The sequence below is a fragment of the Vanacampus margaritifer genome, chromosome 15 (assembly GCF_051991255.1).
Source record: "Vanacampus margaritifer isolate UIUO_Vmar chromosome 15, RoL_Vmar_1.0, whole genome shotgun sequence".
Classification (NCBI taxonomy): domain Eukaryota; kingdom Metazoa; phylum Chordata; class Actinopteri; order Syngnathiformes; family Syngnathidae; genus Vanacampus; species Vanacampus margaritifer.
Window position 1 is genome coordinate 10168576 of NC_135446.1, and position 22331 is coordinate 10190906.

A 22331-nucleotide genomic window follows, 5' to 3' on the forward strand; every position below is an offset into this window, starting at 1 on the left:
TCGCCCCGATAAACAAAAGTGCACCGTCAAGGATTTTTTTTTCCCCTGGAAATGTTTGGCACAAAAGTGTTAAGCAGCGAGCTTTATGTCTCTTTTTCTCTTAATTTGTCTGCGGGGAGGGTATTTTTAACCGGTGTGGTTCTACTGTAAACAAGTCTGTGTGTTCTCGCTCCAAGATTTAAACACTGAGGTCTCCACATGCGGCAGGGAAATCAAATACCTTCTTCAAGCTGGTAGTAAAAGCATGGGAAAGGATAATATTTTGTCCAATCCTTTCCACTTTTTAACCTACGGGTCAGGAGAAATTACTCATGTGTGCCTGGATGGACTCCTCTGTTGACACGCCTTTTGATTGGCCCAACGCAACACAGAAGTGTTAAAGTGTGTCATTTGAGAGCTTTTTCTAATCTCGCCGGCTTGAAGAACAACCGTAGCGTCGCTCGCTCATTCTCTGTGATTTGTGTTCCAGATACAGCTTCTAACACAGACCACCCATGACATATTAAGTTCCCATCCTGCCCACCCCTCCTTCTGCTGGAGCGAGCTGGTCCCCCTCTGGCTGCCTCTGTTATTTCAGCAGTGTCAGAACCACTAAAACAGAAGGGAGGAGTGCTAGACCCAGCTGAGCCAGAGGAGACGGTACGGGTATGCTTTGAATGTTGGCATGATGGACTCAATAAATCTATCACTGGTTGTTTTCTTTAAACATTAATACGCCATCTGTCGCTTCAACTATTGTTCAAAATTTCTTCACACTACCAAGGTGCATAAATTGAATGCTTCTCGAATACACTCAATGGCATATGCATATACTTAAAGCGTTCCGATGGGGCTAATAAATAGACATCGGACGGGTGGAATTCATTTTAAGGATGTTGCTTGAACAAATACTTGATTTGGCGATCGGGTTTGGAGTTTGTGATTTATGATTTGGTCTATATGAACATCTAATTGCCTGTCTGCTGAGAGTAAATGTGACAAAATCATTGGCTCTCTGCAGAATACATACCGTTGTGGGTCTGGTTTATAGCTTACCATACATGTAAGTCATATTTTACGAGTGTTATACAGTGTGCAAAAAGCTCTAGACTTTCGGAGGGTACTGAAGAAAGAAAATAAAGGCCTCCAGGGATTTTTATATGTTGCCCACTCAGTCAAGTTTACAATATTGCCTGCCTTCTTACCGCAAATCCAGAGTCACTCAACACAATCATTTCACATCGACTGTATTAAAAGTGATAAAGCAGACTTTGCATATGTTTTTCGCCCTTGGGAGCACAAGAGATAAGCAACAGGAAGCTTTGAAGTGAGTGGGCGAGTGCATCTGGCACTTGCACTTCTGAACATACTTTTTGTACTTAACGCTTACAAGCAGCGTTCCAGGATAACATTCAATGCCAAACGGAAATAGCGACCTTTGGCTCGCGTATGCAACGAGCTGGCACTCGCAGTTAAAGATGCACTCAGCGGTAAAGTTTATATACAATTGAAAAGACCTTGCTTGTCGCACACATTGATTACACATGAATTCTGACAGCTTAAAAAACCCTTGATCCACAAGTTCATCCGCTATCATGGGTGGTGGCACTGACACTATATTAAAGCCCAGTCAACTCAAATACACTCTTCATTCCAGCTCGTCATCGCGCAGTGCCGGAGGCAAGAGGCTAATTTGAGCTGTCAGAGGAGAGAATCCACCAGGAGGAGCCTACGTCAGCCCATGTTTTCATCTCCTTCACACAGGCGCCTTTGACAGGCATGTGAGGATTTAACAGGGATGCGTCCAAAGAATGCGGGTAGTGTAAAAAAGCAACAAACACTCCCCCCAAAAAAAGTAAAACACTTCTACTATGTAATTCAAGGCCATCTGGTTTTCTGCCTACGTCAAAACAGGAAATAAACACATATGCTCTTTTACTATTCTATCACCAACCTTTAATAAACACCCTCCTGAAGACTCATAGAATTGTAAAAGTTTAGCTGTCACTCAACACACAAGGAATGCGCAATGCCACTGACATTAGCTCACGTTTGAACGCTGCCAAAAATGGATCTCATTTGACAGTTTAATTGCATCCCTCTTAGACGAGTTGAGAGGCTCCCTGCAAATGGTTCAGGTGCACTTCCTCCGGACGCCAACATTGAGGCACAAGATTGCTACAACTTCTTACGGTATCTGTAAAATACATGAATCCAGATTTTGGAACACAAGTCGGAGATAGGGTTTGATTCCAACACAGACGCATCTTAAAAATCATTTCCTTGGATTTTTGAAAGGCGGCGTAAGACCTGCCACAGACCTCTGCAAACCTCATCACACCAATGAAAAAACAAATCCTTCCTCATCAGCTGTGCTTATCATTATGTTGAATGCTGGTGCGTTGGAAAAATGTTAACTAATTATGTCAATAGAATTAAAAGTTATTAAAGTACGACAGAACACAATTAGGCAGACTAATTACCCTTCCATACCTCAACCACAGTGACAGGCCAGGCATGCAGGAATATTTTTTGTCAGTTTCCAAGCTTGAATGGACTAATTTACTGAACCCATCTTGTTGGAGTTCCGGCAGTATAATAGCTAAAGCCAGTCTCCAGTCCAAAACAGCAAACCTACAACCAATCTGTAATACATGCTGATGCTCCGAGACCAAAAACAAGAGCTAAAGGGAGCATATGAACAAGCTGCAAGTCGATTTTTCTCTCAACAGCAGATAAATGATAAAACACTGCCCTCCCCTTTAGACTTTACCCTGGCCCCGAAAGGCTCAGAGTCAGTCACAGCCATGCTGTGAGGATTTAGAAGCAGGCCGGGGAGCGCTGACCCAAGCTTTGATGTCTCCGGCCCTCGTTTCCTCCCAGTCACGAGGAATTTCTGCGGCTTTGTTTGCTACCGGACGTCTTGAAACGTTAAAAGGAAGCCAAGGACGGACAAACTGGCCGGATTTGGCAACGTTTCGGTTTGCGCTCTGACAGCTTGTGACGAGGTGCTGCTGAAACTACTTGGCGGGGATTTTTGAAAAGTGGCCACGCCTCTTCTGCCGGAGCCTGAGAAAGCAATGCAAGGATCCGTGCAGCAGGGAAAACTATCTGTGGGTCTATTGTACCACTTTAAGGTAACTTAAGAGTAAGCTTTGGCCATGCCCGTTAGTAGGAAGGATATCAAGATAAGTAAACAGTAGTCTACCGCTCACTTCTTTGGCTGTGATCCTCATGATCTTTACTAAACGCATCACCTATTTTCTGCAAATAACACAGATACCGACAGGGCATCAGGATGACGTCCTCACCAAGGCAAACAGTAGCACTGCAGTGAGTCATCCCGATGCCAGAGACTACACATGCACCTGCTCAACCCAACATAGAAAACTCAAATCATCTTCACTATGGAGAAATTTACTCTAAGCACTAAAGAGATACTCAATGTAAACCAACCTTGCAGATCCTGCTCTCCTCACTTTCAGCCTTGGACTTTCCATCAGATGTCCTCACAGATTGGTACTCTGACTTGACTGACAGCTGGCAGGAGAGCGCCGGGACGCCCTCGCTCACCTTGAGCTCCTGCTGCCGGGCCATGTAGCCGTGCGAGGCGGCGGCGGCCCGGACGGCGCTGGGGATGGGGAGCGCGGTGTGCACCGGCTTCACCGTGGAGGGTTGCCTGAGCTTGGAGGCGACGCCAACTACCGGCATGGTATATTTGCCTCCGTTTCCAAAACAATAATAAAAGAGTGGGACATGCGGGTCCCGTGCCACGAGAGACAAGAAACCACAATGGGTAAAAAGAAAAAAAAAAGAAAAGAAAGAAAAAAAAAGAGCAGTTGCCTCTCAGAGTGAGAGGAAAGCAACTGCGCTCACTCTGTAGCCCAGAGCAAGCAGGACATACAGAAACTGAGAAGGCTACTCCTTCTTCCTCCAATTCACTCCCTCCTCCTTCTCCTCCCACAAGCAACTCTCTCCACCCTCCCCTTCTTCTGTCCCTTTCTCCCTCACTCACACACTCGCTCACTCGCACTGTCAGCAGCGCACCACAAAGTCGGCCAGAGCAGTTCAAGGGGACACGAACTCCTCGTAGGGAGAAGCAGCACAAAACAGTGATTAAGGAGACCTCACAGAGTGGGTTTGTCCGTGTGTGTGTGTGTTTGTTCCTGAACATGACCGGACATCATTCTGTCTCACTCATACTGGAAGTAGCCAAAGTTTCGACTCGGCTATATCTGGAGCAGTCCCTCTTGCTTTGCAGGGAGGCCTAAATTAAGAATTAAAACAAGAAAAAAAATGGAACACTTGGCGATATATGTACTAGTGGTTGCTTATGTCTACCTCACAGTTCTAAGGTTCAGGGTTTGAATCTCAGCTCCGGCCTTCCTGCATGGAGTTGTTCTATTTCGACATCCTCAAAAAACATCCTGTGAACGGTTGTTTGTCCATCTGTGCACTAGAATTGGCTCACCCAAAATCAACCAAAATCAAAACCACTATCAGAGCCAAGTCCAAATCAAGTCTCAAGTCTTTGACCCACAAGTCCAAGTCAAGTCCACGTCTTTAAAATCCAAGTCAAGTCTCAAGTTTCTCACCCACGAGTCCAACTTGCTGGATTTAAAAGCAAAGTCTATAACAAATGGAAGCGTTGCAGCAGCCTGTTGTGCCGGGTTTGCCATGCTGCTAATTGTGTGTGTGTTATTGTCACATTTGTCTACTCTACGTCATGAGCACTGGATATTGCTCGTCGCAAACTCCGAATCTGAAGCAAGTCTCCAGTCTAGTGGATGAGTCCAAGTCGAGTTGCAAGTCTGGAAAGTAGCAAGTCTCTCACGAGTCTGTATCAAGTTGCAAGTCGCCATCTCTGACAAGCGTTATCGCAAATACTCATTTCAAATTCACAACAAATTAGTGGGAAATAATATAAAAAGTTCAAAGCAGGTTGGACTAAAGCATGAAAAAGACAACACCAATATTTCTAAGCAATTAGCTCACAGGGTGAGTCCTTAAAAATTTCTACTAATTGAAAAGAAATCCTACTGAATTAAAAATGAGAACAGGTTACATAAAGATGTTTCCCATGAAAACCAACCAAATCAAAGTGCACAATAATAACTGGAACAGGTTTGGTTTGGTGGTGTCACCCTCTTTAAACTTGCAGACTCCCTACTGTCATCACAAGCTGTCATCGTAACCTGACAATGAGCACACATGAAGCGGGAGATGCCCAAGCCTGCTGACACAGCAAAGTAAACCTTTCAACACCGTGCTGCAGTTACAGTAAAAGACGAGGAAATATGAGAAAATGCCAACACATCATTAATTGCGTGACCTTACTGCATATGGACTCACAACATTGTGAGGCAACTTTCACATTACTTCGGAATCAACGCAGTGTGAAATAACGACTTTACGCCCTGCTGCATCCTATTCATATTGCCATCAAGAAACCTTTGAGAAGTCAGTGGCCCTAATATGGACCCAGAGTAGCACCGGCTCCAACGTGTTTCCAATCATGCACCGGGGGCGATCGTGACAGGCCTAAAACAACAAGACGGCACGTAAATGAGTGGCAGGCGTCCAACTCTGGCTCTCTGTGCGCCGCTGCCTGCAGTGCTGCAGGGATCGGGGCCGACTTGGCCGGCGTCCAACCTCTCGCGACTGTCTGGAAAGCTGCCTTTGACGAGCTCCCATCTCAGTGGGTCGCTAAGACGGGTTTCTGCCGAAAACGACCCGCATGCATGGCCGACGCTGCAAAATAGATGTCAGTTGCTGAGAAGGGGCCAGAGACTCGCACGATCAAGAAGTGGGCCCGGTAACATCGATTGTCCTTATTTAGTAACACAGAAGAGATCCAAAGTAAACACTAGCAAAGCAGATCTCAGGTTTTCTTCTATCTACACAAACCATGAAGGGCGAGTCAGCACCTTTGTGCTTGCGGCCGACTACATTTTCTTTCTTTATTATTATTATTATTATTATTTTTATTATTTTTCTGGAGAGCTCAGTATTGTTCATTCGGTAATTTTACCGATTTGACATGTCATCATCATTGCTCTCCTTTTTTAATTTATTTTTATTAATTTTTTGTATGTGGGTGAGTACAGACGCTCCCCTACTTACGAACATTCGAGTTACGAACAACGGTACATACGAACATGTCTGCGCGCATGCGCGCATGTCAAAAAATGTTCGGAAAGAGATGCTGTAAGTTAGATTTTTTATTGCGCACCTTTTTCCGAGTACTGTAGTGCTTCTTTCCGCCGCTAATACCGACGCTTGGCGCTGTGAGAGCTCACCCAGCATTGGAGGCTCAGCAACGTGTCGAGGAGGAGGAAGAAGAAGAAACGCCTGTCGCTCATAGATAAAGCCATCGCACTCTTCGAGCAGCAAGACCCAAATATTGAACGTTGCACAAAGGTTGCAAATCAATTGAATGATGCCATACAGTGCTACCGCATCATTTATGATGAAAAAAGAAGAAAACTGTGCAATCGTAGTTAGATCGCTTCTTTCGGCCAGTTTCTAGTAAATCCTCCAAGGAAGATACTCATCAACCCTCATCTTCTTCTCCGCGACCCTCAACTTCTTCCTACATTGAAGTTACGGAGGAGGAAGTAACTTTTGAAGCCCATTCCAGCGACGACGAAGAACCTCTCATGATATAAAATCCTCCTCTTCCTCCTCCTCCATCAAATCCTTAAGCATCGAGTACATCTTCCAAAAGTAAGTTAAACTTCATTTTATTTATCTTATTACGTACATGTACATACTGTGTGTGTCTCTCGCTCTCTCTCTCTAACATACGTAGTACAGTACTGTACGTATTCTCTTTAAACATAAATTATAATACAAAATATAGCACTGAAGCAACTTACGAACAAATTCACTTTACGAACGATCGCTCGGAACGTAACTCGTTCGTAAGTTGGGGAGCGTCTGTATGTGTACTGTATGTGCGTGTGTGCGTGTATTCATTAGTTCACCTAAAACCTATTAAAAAATCCCGTACCGTTCACCTAAACCGAACACTTCCAGCCAGAGTCGTGACCGACTACATTTTCGACAAAATGTCACAGTCAGCTGTGCCGTAGTTGAAATGCCAAAATGAGCGGAAGAGCACATTTTGTTATCATAGCTAAGTAGTAATAAATCAAGTGCAGTGGTTCACAAAATAGTATTTGGTGTTATTTTTAGTGTTCAGCAAAACAAAACGTGCCTATTTGGAGTTTTCCATTCAACAAGAGCACCTCCTGGAATCAATAATATCAGGTTTATTATTTGTTCCACATGCGAGGGTGCGATACTGCACAAGTCAATGTGTGCAGAAGAGAAGGGGGTGTCCAAACGAAAGATACCGCTCGGGCTCACGTGACTTCAGCACCGTGACTGTGAAAACAAACACTCCGGGGTGCCGGAGATAAGAGGGAGGGGGGGGGGGGGTCAAACACCTTCTGCCCTCCCAGCATGCATAGGCACACACAAAAAGCAAGCACAATCACACACCGCGCTTAAACACAGCCCCTATGGGAGAGCAGATAGATATACATCCACCTGGGCCTGTCAACACTGAATGCTATCAGTTAACCACACGTCGGACAACATGGAAACGAAAATAAACACCACAAAACGCGGGGCCCCTTCACTTTCATCGACTCGTGCCTCTTGTTTAAGATTCACACACACTGACACGCATACACACAAATTCCTGCACCTCACTCAACCTGTGGCTTCTCCACGGTAAACCACCCGAGAAATAAACACACACACAAACTCAAAAAAACGTAAAAAAAAAAAAATGTATAAGGCACTTTAGAGGTCATTGGAAAAAAAATGATTATACAATGAGTACAGTAAACACCTGTAAAATGTCAACAAGAGCCTGTTTGAACCTCATAAGCGGCTCCCAAACAAGCGTCGCACGTCCCTCGAGTAACTACGTAGCTTAAGCCTCATTAATTTCCAATGTGTGGTAAGGCACACATGGCTTTTAACCTCCAACTCGTGGGCTGTAAAATAGGGACAGCTTGTTTGTTTGTTCATCTGATAAACACATATTGCGATCATCTGGGGTTCCTCGGACTCGCCCTCATTAGCGCCGAGCCTCGCTTCCAATGTCAGCTTTTTAACACCGCCGTCTGATTAAAGGGGACGTGCTGAGAAAAAAAAAAAAAAAAAAAAAAGCGCCTTCAGCCCTGGAAGCTGGCAGAGCGTCAACAGGCCCAGATGCGAGGGCGATGGCACACCACTTTGCGGACACGCATTCAAACGTATACAGCTGCCTGCATCCACTGTGCAACATCTCATTATCTTTAACGTTTGCTTGCTCGTTAAGCTTGCCCGTAAACATGAAGCGGAACGCTATAGACCGTCCTACGGCGCAAATAAAACAACACAGCTGGAGGGGATCTGTGCCATGTTTTGATTTATGTGACATGGAGGAGGAGCAGAAAGGCACGCTTTTGGGGATGGGGGGGTTGACAGTCATCTAATTGTACATAGTGACCCATTGAGCAACTATTCAGGGACTTTTTTGAAAAGGTCCAAGGATGTGGAGGAAAGACTGTGATTGTGTGTGCGTGACAAGACAGTGCCGGACGGTGGGAGTTCCTGTCCTCTCGCAAACTGTGGCGGCTGTGCATCCTGTTGACTGGCGGCACCCGACCTATAAGCCCCCCCCCCCCCCTTCCTTCAGACTGCTGCACCTGTTGACATGTCAAAGCAAACTCGCAGCAGATGAGGCAACAATTCGTATAAAAAAGATGCATCACAGATGTCAAGCTCTTTTCAGAGGGTGATGTTTAATCTCTTTCTTGGCTCATTCTGCTGCCCTTCGGCCATCAGTAAATATGTGTGTTTGGTAGTCTTCTGTGTCTTCATCAGGTTTCTCTTGACTACATAATTGTAAATTTAATATGCTCACAGGATATGGTTAGTTTGCAACATTTTAATGTGTAATGTGCCTTTATGAAACTGATTATAGCTATTATGGAAAATCTATTCAAGGTTGTAGAGCTGCCAAGACGATAAACACAGAGAATCCTTGAGCTACGGACGACTTCAGTGACTTAAGTCGGATTTCACCGTTAAAGTCGATATTTACATCAAAATACTTTGTACAGTAATTTAAAAAATATATATTTGCTGAAGCCGGAAACCTGAAGCTGAAACTAATATTTCGTGCTTCTGCATGGACATTCTTTGCTGACGGACGGCAAAGCGGAGCTAATGGAAACAAACACGGAAATGTGATGCGCCTGATGGCGGGCCGACCTGCTCGATGGGCGCCCGTTGCTGGAGGTAACAACAACACAACCTTAAATAACTTTAAAATGGCGTGATTGCTGTGGGGAATTAACGAAAAAGAAGGTGTTACGGACGAGGCACGGGCGCCGAAAATTCAAAACGACGTAGGTCGCGTATGACGTAACTCAAGGACTCCCTGTAATGCATACGAATTAATGTCAAACATTATTAACTATTCAGGCACTGCTTTACGTAATATTTTTTTAAGTAATATTTTTAAAAGTAAATAGAGACATTACCAATACATTTTCTTCTGCTTATTCCCTGACTTGAAACAACTCCACATACCAGAACCGACCAGGACGAATGCTAACCAGGTCATGAATCTACCATGTTTTTAGCCTGTGGGATGAAGTGCGTCATACGCAATACAGCCCATTGACATTTTTGTCACCTTACGTGGTCAAAGTGGACGGGATGGATTGTCGTCTTCAGAAATAAGAGTGGGACATTTCTCCCCCATGTCCCCACCGACATCTACACCCATGCAAAGCTCATATTGTACTGAGCATCCTGACAGTATTTTCCATTTCAAGGTCAAAGGTTATGACCTCCCTCTTTGACATTAATTGTTGCCCTTTGGCAAAAAAAAAAAAGCCCAAAAAAGTAAAATACAGCTGTTGCATGCACAATGGTTTATACAGGGGCTACAAACACAATATTACAAACCCAAAATTTACAGGATGTTCTTCCATATGTGTTGATTTCCCCTTTATAAAGACCACAACATTGTTTTTCAAAGTATTCCTGCATTTATGCCACCAAGAAAAATGCCAGTAACTTGGCACAGACAAGCATGTGAAGACACCTATCCAACTAGTAGAAGTCCGGTGTAAACGATGGCTATACATCTTTGACAGACAAAGAAAAGGCCTCACGGGCTGTCGGTATTTTAGACATAAATCAGCCGGCCACTTGAAGGCCTTTCTTAGTGACAACGCAGGATCTGTAATTAGACAAAAGAACGTTGTGACATTGTGCTCTGAACTTGGTGGACTCGGCGGAGCACTTGATTTATGTCCAAAACCTCACATCCCAATGCCCCAATAATCTGGATAAGTACAAGCAAGAGCGTATAGACAGTTTTCCTCACGCAGACCCAACAGCCACTTGTATTTGCATGATTGTAACCGGTACCGCAATGTGATTAAAGGGTTACAATCATTTTGAAAGCCATACCCCTGAGTGACAGAGGCTTTATTTTTGGTCTTGAGCTGAAGGAAGTGAATCAAAATGAGGAGGAAAGGGCGAATTCCGAAGCTGCCAAAAAATTGTCTAATCCCTTTTTACTTCCTATTTGGCTGGCTGTCTATGGACAAATGACCATGTGAGGTTGAAAGGGGGAAAAAAAATTGCCCGGATTAAATCCAATCTTACGAAGGAAGCACCTTAAATTACGTAAATAATAAGAAACAGTAAAAAAAAACATTGAACATTAGTTTGGGCTTTACTGGCGGCACTGTGTTTTTATAAAGAACAGAGAGTTTAGAGCATGAAGCTTGTAACTCCTGCTCACGTCACTCTGATGAAAACTAAACAGGGCTGAGAGCGGCCGCCGCCGCCGCCAACCCCCCCCCATCGCCTCTCCCCCGGCAGAACTGCGCGCGCGTTGTCCAATTAAGGTCTTCTGCTCGTGTGCCGTGCCCAGGCAGACTGCCACAAGCCTGCCAAGTCCCAAACAGTCGGGTCAGGGGAGTTAATCTGGCTTTCAAGGGCCTGACGGGGCCATTGTTTGGGATGCTGCCTGCTGACACTTCATTGACAGTGGGTGGGCACTGGCGCGTGGGCACAGGGCTATAAAAGGCCTGGAGAAATCAGTTATAGCCCCCCCCGACTCGCCCCTCGTCACCCCTCACACGACTGTGTTTGGACCAACTGCCATTCTGAGGAGTGTGTGTGACCGCGGTGGACACACTTTCCCCTGACTGCAGGCATGTGAGCGGCATTGCACTGCGCAGCACGGCTCACAATAACTTCGTTGTAAATGACACATAACTAAAATTGCTGCGCTACGGCTCATGGGCCAGAATGCCGCCAGAATGCAAGCGCTACAACATTCTTGTGACAAATATGAAACCTCCCGACTTTTAATGTCTTAGTGGTGCAAGTAAGAGAGCACGCTTGGTAGCATAGTCTTGTCACGTACTCCCTGATGTACAGTAGTCCTCAGTGGACCCAATTTAAACTTTATAGTAGTGGATCTCCAACTCCAGTGCTCTAGGGCCTCTATCTTGCACGTTTTGGAAGATGGAAACATCTAAAACATGCAGGACTAATACGAGAACTAATAAAATGTTCATGATGCCTGACAGACAAGGAGAGCTAGATGTAAATGGAGTGAATTTATGAATGGGGTTGGTGAAGGACTCTGGTTGGTGGCCCGGTGGGTGGTGTCTGGTCGGTGCTGGATTTCACTTTCCTTTCTTTTCTTTGGTCCTTCCTCGGGTCTCCTGATGGCCTCACGACTCTGGCTGGAAGTGTTCGGTTTAGGTGAACGATATGGGATTTTTTAATAGGTTTTAGGTGAACTAATGAATACACACACACTCACACGCACGCACATACTCTTACTCACCCACATACAAAATAAAAAAAAAGAATAAAAAAAAAAAAAGAGAGAGAGTAATGATGATGACATGTCAAATCGGTAAAATTACCGAATGAACAATACTGAGCTCTTCAGGAAAAAAAAAGATAAAAAAAAAATAATATATATATATATTTTTTTTTTTTTTTAATGAATGCAATCATACTGTAAAGCTATTATTCTATTGTATGAACAGGTGGGCACTATGTTTAATTGTACCGTTGAACATTTCATTGTTCATCCTGTCACTCTCAGTCATGCTGGCATAGATATATGAACAAAGATACATTACAGTAAATAACAATCCTTGGATAGATGCTTGTCTCCACGCATATTCAAGATGTCTGCCATTTTGGTTCATACAAGTTCCTCCATTAAATAAATAAAAAAATGCAGGAGAACTGCCAAAACTGTCCAGCAACGGAACTCCAGCACAAAAGCGAGCCATATGAACATTTTTGGCGGTTGGACTTTCTTTTCATATTCATCACAGGAACTTGAAGATTGACGAGAAGCAAAGACTTTCCCAGAAGGGACGCTAGTTGCCAGCAAATGAAAATCGGGTAGCTTTAGTGACCGCAATTAATAACACGAAAGACAAATATTCACACGTGTGTTCATGCCTACAGAGACATTCTTGACATCCGCACCTTATCGATATGCATACTCTTTTTTTACAGTCTGACTGACTGTTTTGTTCGTACTTGCTACCATGAACAAAGTTTCTTACCAGATCATAACCTTTAATGGCTGTCTAATGACAACGTGCACTGTCATGGAAAGAAACCAGGAATTGTGAAGCATCAACAAAGGAGAAATAGTCAGCTCTTCCCATAAATCAGGAAGGAAAAACAGTCGGATTACAATTTTTAAGGGAGACATAAACAAAAGCCAGACCATTGTTGAATTGAATGTTCTGACTCCTTAAAAAGCAGAGTTTTAAGTCACAGAAGCTGAGCAGAAGAGCAGAATTTGCCACTTGGAAGAAAAGGCCAAAACCCCATCAAAAATGACATCCCCACTTTAAAAAGTAGAAGCAAAGGCCATAAATATCCGGTCAAACCAGCTGGCGAGAGCCGCACTTGACTGCTGGACTGTGAAATTGCCACAAACGATGATAGCGAAAGAAAAAATAAAACTTGTGTGCCTCTATACCGTGGGCCAGGAATGTTAATTTCATAAACAAACTCCCCTCCAGATTCTGCAGGGGGGGGGGGGGGCAAATGAGGCGTTAGTTCAACACAGCTACTGCAAAACAACACACTTAAGGACGAAAATGGGAGCAATTAGGAAATGTGTTGAAAAGTAGTAGTCAGGGGCTGTCATTTATCACAAATCAACATGCGATATATGACATTTTTAAACCCATTTGGGATTACGTTAAGAAAAAAAGATGCCAGGTTACTGTTAGGCTGCTGTTATTCCCAACCAATAATGCTGATGAGGCTGGAAGAAATGAGTGAAACTGGCCTAAAGCGATCGTCTTAGGCAACCAAATGTGTGCCTCAATGGACCCGGACCTTAACCCACCTACTCATTATGGTAACCGCAAAGTATTAGAAGCTGACGTAGGGACACATTACTGCGGGGAAATGGCAGCAGGGCGGGCGGGGAGACGGTCACTGAGTACATCAGCAGCAGGCAGAAAGGCAATAATGTGGCAATGATATCGTGGCATGGCCTCGCTCAATCGGTGTCTGATCACGTTATCCGGCGACTGCTCATAGCCCGGAGAAAGCACATTTGCATGGTATCTGCGCATTGCCATGATTTTCGGAAACATTAACAGTATTATCCCGCCGCACATAGAGAATAATGGCCACAACAGCTGCTGTCAACAAATAACCATTCACACACATTTCCCATTTGAGGTGTTCTCAACTGAAACAAATCATTTCCAGGAGAAATATTGAACATGAAGCAAGAAATGGACCAAAGTGTTAAATGCTATCCTTGCTGCTAAATATAATAACTACAAAGTATTTGATGCAGTTTTAACCATGGAGAACCCAAGAGCCCTTTTCTTCTTTGGAAAATTATGAATTATACATTAAATGACTGCTATAAGTTCACTGAACACCAAAATATATGTTTTTTCAATTTTAACCCTTGTTTTTTTAACTAGCTCAGAGTTGCTAATTTATCAAAATATATATATAAAACATACTCCTAGGCATTCTGCAACTTGATATGAAATAGATGAACAAAAAAAACACAATTTTACCATCTGATGGTTTGCTGAGAAGATGGTTTTGTTTGGATTGATTTCCAGCTCAACAAAACAGCATGTTGGCAGCCATCTTGTCACCACCACTGTGGCTCGTGTAAGTGCAATATTCATCCACTAGATGGCCCCATGCAGGGGTCAGAAGTGGCACTCTGGACTTTTGAAGTTAACTCTTTGACTGCCAGACGTTTTCAGAAACGGGATGTCGCCAGTGCCAGCCGATTTAAGCATTTTGGCTGATCTTTCAAGGTCCACAGAAAATGTTGTGTTTGGACTATGGAAACAAACATACTACGAAATGAAAGATTGAACTCTCATCTTTCATCAGAAAAAAAAGTTTGTTTCTACCTTATTCCGTTCTTCAGTAATCAACAATAGAAAATGGTTAGTTTCACCGAAATGCTCTGTTTTGAAACAAAAAGCGGAGAAAAAGAGCTTTTTGTACACTTCTTTTTGTCCATGAATGATGCCACAAACACCTAAATAGTGCTTTACTTCTGTAATACACCACCACCAACAATGAAAAAGTGTTTTTGGATTGTTAAATACGTTTATTTCCATTCAACAGTGTAACAATTTGACAAAACTATTTTGCAAACTATTTACAAATGTGTGCAACTGTGGTACTATTTACAATTATGTGGATGTTTCAAATACAGTTGAAGTTGCGTGCAAGGAGAGGGAGCAGGATTTGCACAACAGATACGTTTCACTTCGATTGTCCGTTTCGCGTGCAGACGTTACACTTTCTTGACGGCCTTTTTTCCCGGGGAATAGCAAGTAGCAGACTGTACCCACTACTCCGATGAATATGCATTGGACTCGGGGCACTCTTCGTCGTCCGATTGAACGTCCGCCTGAGCGTGCTCGGTTGTGCTCCGCGTTTTCCGGTGTTAGCATCGCTAGCCCGTGAACCTTTATGACGTCGTCATAGCCGCCGCGTCAGCGCTTCCAACTTCGGCGTCAACCTCGGAGTCACCATCATCATCATCGATGATGATCATCGTCGTCATCAATGTGCTCTTTAGCGTTGGTCGATGCCTTTCGTCTTTGAAAAAAATTCCCAAGTGTGAGCTGCTTGCAACAGGTCGCCATGTTCTCTTCCCTTCCCCAGCCATTGTCCCCTCTAGCTCCGCCTCACGTCTTCTACTGACGCCTACCCAATCTTGTCAAAAGAGAGTCATTGCTGCCATCTAGGGGCCAAAAATAGTCATTAGGCTAACTAGATCTGCTTGAAACTTTCACCACAGCTGGGCAAGGCTTTCCTCCACCCGTTTCCAAAAAAATAAAAATAAAATAAATTGGAGAACGTCTTTTAACGTCCTTGGCGGCCTGTACTAAACGTCATTTAACGTTTTTGGCAGTCAAAGAGTTAAATTTGTAAAAAAAAAAAATAAGGTCTTTGTTATTTGTGTAGCCGAATTTATAGGGGCCAAATTTGACCCCGTGGGTTCTCCAGGGTTTAAACAATAAACAGTGGGTTGACACTTAAACGCGCTAACCACTAGCCACTACACTGCCTCTTATCCTAGCTTACGTGCTAGCTGGGCTAGCCTTCTGGCATACAGGGCAGATGCCCGGTGGACCAATGTGGTGTGTTATGCAATTACTATTTTCTTCCATTTTACCCCAATAGACCAGCCCACAATTGAGAAGGAGCAGCCCATTAATCCATGTACAGTATCAAGAGCCAACTGAACCAATAAACATCCGTGGTAGCCATGGGTGGTCAGGAATCAGGTTGGGCAAGTCAAACTGTCAGAGACGATTATTTGTGCCAGTCCAGCCCTGTTTATGTGCAATTTCTAAAGGAAGTCCAATTGCTAGCTCAGTGGTTATTACGCCATAAATCAGTGCCAGCATCAACTCATCGACTACAGCAGAAAAACATTTCAACAACTGATCATTTTTTCCCACGTAACGCTTCATCGCAAAATTGTTGCTCAACCTGCAGAACTTTTAACACGTGCAGGAAATGGAGACCGCTTTGGCGCCCGCTCAAAAGTCGCCGATGTCAGCACACTTGAAATAACTGTCAGTCGCTCCCGGAGCTGCGGGCCCACATGAAAAGGTCTACATCTCACGGGTCCGTGTTAGCCGGTCTCTGCGCTCTCTACCCGGGTGTCACGGAAATGTGAGAGCTGCCGCTCTTGGGGGGGTTCAAACGCCAGGCGCCGACCACTTGGACTACCGTAAGCCACCTTCTCGCAGGGCATTACAGGTTTTTGTTTAAATGAGTCCAAGGAAATTCTTTTGCTGTCAACACCACCGAGTCAGAGGACATCATTTTAACTTCTGTACGACGGCTCACGTTATGATAACATTTAACAGTCACACGATACACCGAGTCCTCAATTTGACTATCCCTGTGGTCAAGTAACTCCATACCGGCAGCGCACCACATCTAATGGGGGCTGAGCGCACCCCGTCTGACTTTTAATGTAGCACAGTTTGTTGGATGTGGAGACGAATCAAATGCATTCCAAAGACCTTTTTCAGTGCAGACCCGCCGAAGCAGCGGGACTAAAAGCCTCCAAAAAGTTTTTTTTTTTAATTTAGAGAAAAAGAGGCTTTCATTCGTGACCAACACTGTGTTTTGTGTTTTGAGGTTTGAAAAGGCTCACCGGTCTGCGTTAGTCGTTCTCTCACTTCAGCATTTGCGGGTAACAGATATACAGCATATTTTATGATGTTGCATTTTGTCATCAAAAAGTGCAACAATGACTAGAAAAGTGGCAACAGGGGTAGGCAAAGTCGGTCTTCGAGGGCTCCCGGAGTCCTGCAGGTTTAATGCTGCATTCGAGGATGGTCGGAAGTCATACTTTTCCCGTGTGTACGGGAACGCCACCTTGAACTCGAAAATCCCACTTGCAAAGTCGGTAAAAAAAAAAAGTAGGCCTACCCTGACTTTACTGACGGAACACAGAGCGTGAATGGTAAAACACAATAGGACTTGAGTATAAAAATAGATAGGTTTCTTCATTCGTAAATATTCGACATAACTCCACGTAACACAACGTATGTGACAGTATGCCGCCATCTCCCTGCATGAAATTATAAGGTGAACTACTGAACTGTATGGAACGCTTATGAAATAAGATAAAAACAATAAATGTCTCCAGATTTTTTTTTTAAATAAATAAAATTAAAATAAATGTAGCAAAATTGTGAGAAGGCGAGTTTGGACTAAACAAAAAAACAATGTATCACTGTCCACCATTTTGGTTGTTTACTTTCGCCTTCAACGCTTTCAGGTCGGAACTGGGAAAAAAACAACTCAGATTTCCGAACCATTATAGGTTTCCCTGCTCCAACACACCTGATTCCAATGAAAAGGGGTCGTTATCAGATTCAAATCAAATGACTGCATTTCTGCATGAATTGATGATAATTATAATCACAACAATGGACACAGACTTAACGAATACCACACAAGCAATTCGAATTTCCTTTTTAGCTAGGTTTCATTGGCCGTGCTATGTCAACGTTTGTGAATGCCTTGGTTAATAAGATTTTAGTGCGGTTTGCATATTTTTTCTTGCAATTGTATGTTCAGAAGTCTCTTTATAAAACAACAAATATGTTCTTAAAAGACGTCAATACCTGTATAACAACGGCATATCAATTAATAATATTTTAAATTTGACATTACAAGTGGATAAAAAAATGTGGATTACATTGAATATGAATGTTGGTGATTTCCTGTTAATTCCAGATGGGGGCAGTTTGGTGATGATCCTGCAGTCGCAACCGGATGGCTTTTGGAGTTATTAATATGAAAGCATTGTGCTGATGAAAAAGCAGTCATCATACATGTCATTTATCCCCTGGCATGTCAAGATGTGATTATACTCTTCATTCATTGTGGCTAAAGGGCTAAACAATTTCTTTCTAATCTAGTCGTGAGGACAGCTGTGTTGGGGAAGATGCGAGCTAATGAGCCCAAAACAAATTAGGGAGTCGTTCTAATGCCTTGCCGCATTTTCCCCTTCATTTGCATTTTTAGCACATGCAAACACAAATATGCCGTTGTTTGTTCTCCGACTCATAGCAACATAATTACCGCTGACTGAGCGGGAATGAGGCAAGTGACCTTTTCGGCAGACTGATGCCGTCTCCTTCTGTCCGTCGGGAAGATGACGCGCTTTTCTGTTATCTCATTTGAAATACATAACTCTCACGCAACCAGAAAGCTCATTATGAGTGCAAGGGGAGCATCCGAGTGTTTTGCGGGAGTGCGCGTTGTGGCGCCCGCAAGGTCCCTGACCCCAAATTCCTGACTTGGAATTCACACTTTGGTGGGAAGAACTCAGCAAAACTTGATAGCATCAGTTCAGAACCACTAAAACCGTCAAACTCAAACTGATCAATCTGTGGCCAACTTCCCTTAGGGATCAATAGCAGCTTGGACATCATTCAAAACCTATTGGGGTTTTTCCTATCGCATGGAACAAAAGCACAACAGAATGTTGATGGGTAAATGGACAAAAAAAACAACTCAGGATTGCTTCAGAGTACAGTATAGATATCCTATCATGATTACAGTATACCCATAATGGTGATCATATCGGCCATAATTTTTTCCTTCCGTTTCGCCTCCGGACTGGTCAAGAGTGCTTTTAAGTCACAGACAGTTGACTTTTGCTCTGCAGCAAATCTGTCAGAGCACAAGTCAAGCCTTTCAAAGTGATTTTTCTTGTTCTTTGGCTTCAGGCAGCACACTCCATTCTAAGTATCTTATAATAAGCAGTTGGCGGACTTGTATATGATACCGATTATGGCGCTGGGGCGCTGCTCTGTGTTTTGCTGTTTATCCTGGCCAGCCTCGAACGTGCCCAGTTTAAATAACGGTGAGCTAGTTAAGTAACGCAGCATGAGAAAGTTGAGCATTCCAAGCCCAGATATGACTGATGCACTCCTCCCCTCCCTTTTTCTTTTTTTTCCTCCATATTTTTTCCCTCCAGTCCGTCTCTTCTTCTGATGTACATTTTTGTATTTCATTTTTCAGCCGACAGCGATAATTACACGTTACTACACCATACTAACATATGGGGATATATTTTAGCAGATGTATCCCGCGTATATACAGTGAAACACTTAAAACTCATTCACTGCCATTGACGCCTATAAACGTCCAAAAATAATTTGAACTGTTTCTATTAGTTTAACATTTTTTTCCACTTTTGTTAAAAAAAAATTAAATTATCTTTTTTTTTTTTGAAAAAAAAGAAAAGATTATCAAAAATAGGGGCATATTGTAATTAATCGCATGACTTCAATAATTAACTCACGGTTAATCACAAATTTTATATCTGTTCTAAATGTAAAATATTTTTTTCTAGGTGTTTATACTCTTGTTAACAAAAGTGGAAAAAAAATGTTAAACTAATAGAAATAGTTCAAATGATTTCTGGACGTCTATAACCGTCAATGGCAGTGAATGAGTTAAGTAATGGCAGAAATAAAGAACTCCAGTCTAAATAAGCAAATGTAAAGAAATACTTAATCACTTTAATTTAAATTTATTCATTTAAAGTAAAAAACATTTTCCATCTTTCACATGCCACTAAAATACTCTTAGGTTAAAAAAAAAAAAAGTTTAAAAAGGGGGGAAAAGTTTCTCAAGGCAAGGAGCACATTAAAGCAAGCACAAGAAGGGAATGTGGAGGAGCGAGATATGATTCAGCATTAAGACGGCAAAAGTGTGGAACTGCATAAAGTTCTCTCATTTGCGCAGCCTCGCTAATGCTGGTCAAGTACGAGTGCAGGAGCTCTCACACACACCATTTCACAGGAACACAGAGTGATATTAACACACCACTGAGATGATTTTTTTATGCCCCGGCACTTCCAAAAACAACACAATACGTGTCACTCTTTCTTTTTTTGAAGGAGTACACAAAATGGGATGCGCTGTTTTCCACATTTTGCTTCTTTTGCTTTTGGCTAAGCTGGGAAGAACATATTGAGGCCAGAGTGTTTGCTCTGATGAAGATAGGCAGAAATAGAAAACGTTAGACCACAGACTTATCTGAGCGTTGAACGAAACCAGAAATTTTACAGTTTGCTGTAGCTGTAAAAGCTTGATATATTTTGGGTCTTGGAAAATAATTTGATTGGTCGCCATCTCCAATAGAATTTATTTACAAAAAAACTACAAATAGGGTTAACAGCAGCAACTTTTGCAAGACAAAACGTATTGGCTTTTAATTGGGCTGATTGGTTTTTCACTTAATTAAATAATTGTAATTATAATTATAATATGACAAATAATTATAATTGTGAAAAGCACTAAAACAATTATTACGTTCTTAGCATGTCACTGTTGACTACAGTAAAGAGATATATTTTATCTGAGGAGACAGCACAAAAAGGACCCACTGCAGCAAAGTGGAGACTGTGGAGTGTACTAGTGCAGTATCCAGAATTAAGTATATAGTAAGCATGTCAGACAATTTGTAGAATTGTGTCAAAAATATGTATTTCAAACCCAAAGTAAAAAACTACTGTTCCACCGTGACAACACCGCACCAGCTCACAAGGCCTCAAGCATCTGACAGTTCCTGGCCAAGAAGAACATTGCCGTGCTGGAGCAACCTTCTTATTCGTCCCACATGTGTGATTTTTTCCCCCATCTTTCCTAAGCTCAAGGATGTCTCAAGAAGACCCATTTTGAAGACGTGGACGACAGCAAGATGGCCGTGATTAGGGATGTAATGATATCCAAACATCACAATACGATACGATAATTATCACGTTATTGTGGGGTGGTTGGCGTTACAAAGATAGGTCACAATATTGTATGAGTTCATACTAAAAACACACAACACTCTGTTGGATAAAAAATGGACCAATCCTCTACTTGGGTTGATTTGTCGCAACTTTGAGTCAAGAAATGGGTCTGTCAGCATAAAACAACTCATAAATATTTGTCAGATCCTTTACTTGGGTCAAAAAATTGGATCGTTTTGTATAAAACAACACAGAAAGTTGAGTCAAATTGACCCATAAAGTGGATCGGTCCTTTTTTTTAAATCCATAATTGGGTTACTTTTGACCCAACTGGTTTTAGAGTACACAATATAGTGCTTTTGCAATGCAAAACATTATAGATATTTTGTAGGAAAAATATATAAATATAATATATATATATTGACACTTACTTGCTAATGCAAGCACACATTGTGTTCCTACACATTGACTCGTTTGTTCACAAGCATATTATGTGCTCCTTCATCTAACCATTAGCATGGATTTTAAACATAGAAGGGCCAAAACATGCCTTATGAAAATTAAACTGCACTCAAAAAACTAGCCACCAGAGGGTGCTAGAACTGCACAAACGGAAATCAACCCAACTTTTTTAACAGATGTGCTGCTTTTAATATCGTGACATGACGACGACGATATATTGTGGCAGTTTTAATATTGCAATATCATGATATTGGCGTTATCGTTACATTCCTAGCAGTGATAACAATTGTGCGGTGGTGTGTGATTATAGAAAAATCCCCCCAGAAGAGCACAAAGTCTTGGGAAAGTGTGGTAGACTCCAGGGGGACTACACCGAAGGGTAAACGCTGCAGTTTGAAACATGACTTTGATGACACCAGTCCTGTTTAGCTGGATCTGGCAAAAAGCAATGGTTTACACATTTAGAAGCCCACCTGGCCCAGTACTTAAATACAACATGCTTCTGCGAATGGAAAAGCACCAATAGTAGACCAACAGAGGAAGCCGCACTGATAGGCACTGAGAGGAGGCTGAGCGAGCAATCAGCAGCTGCGAGGAGTGTTCCTAAACTTGGCATGCGCACGCAAAGTCCTGCCAGCGCTAATGAAAAGAAGCGAGAATAAAAAGGGCATTGTGGCAATAGAGCGAGAAAGCACACCAGTCGAGGCAATTGGTCCGATTCATTCTTGATGAAACGAGATCATGTACAGTCTACAGGGCATAGAAACCCTTAAAGTTCTAGTCAATATGGTGAGTAGAAACACTTTTGTTATGAGGGGACTGGAATCACAGCGACAAAATATTGGGTTGATTTCAACAGAATCAACACTGAAAATGCACAAGGAATTCATGTTGTATTCCACACCGCTCAAAGTTATTCTTTCACAAAAAATCTTAACCACTTGGCAGCATAATGTAACCAGAAACATTGTTAAATGAACACCTCCGGCCATGTCATTATTATGCCCATAAAGTCGAGCGATTATACATTGATGGGAT

At 42.7% G+C, this 22331-nt stretch overlaps 1 protein-coding gene across 17 annotated transcripts in view; it reads right to left on the reverse strand.

The window, feature by feature from the left end:
- Window positions 1-22331, reverse strand: part of nav3 (neuron navigator 3) — a 254657-nt gene that overhangs the window by 124887 nt on the left and 107439 nt on the right. For 13 of the 17 annotated variants that reach the window (XM_077543325.1, XM_077543324.1, XM_077543329.1 and 10 more), the window contains exon 1: window positions 3436-3852. The exons of the other annotated variants lie outside the window; for them this stretch is intronic. In XM_077543325.1, coding sequence (XP_077399451.1) covers window positions 3436-3690 — 255 coding nt within the window. In that variant the 5' untranslated portion in view covers window positions 3691-3852. Of the gene's footprint in view, window positions 1-3435; window positions 3853-22331 lie in introns of those variants that run through there. 17 annotated transcript variants of the gene reach the window in all.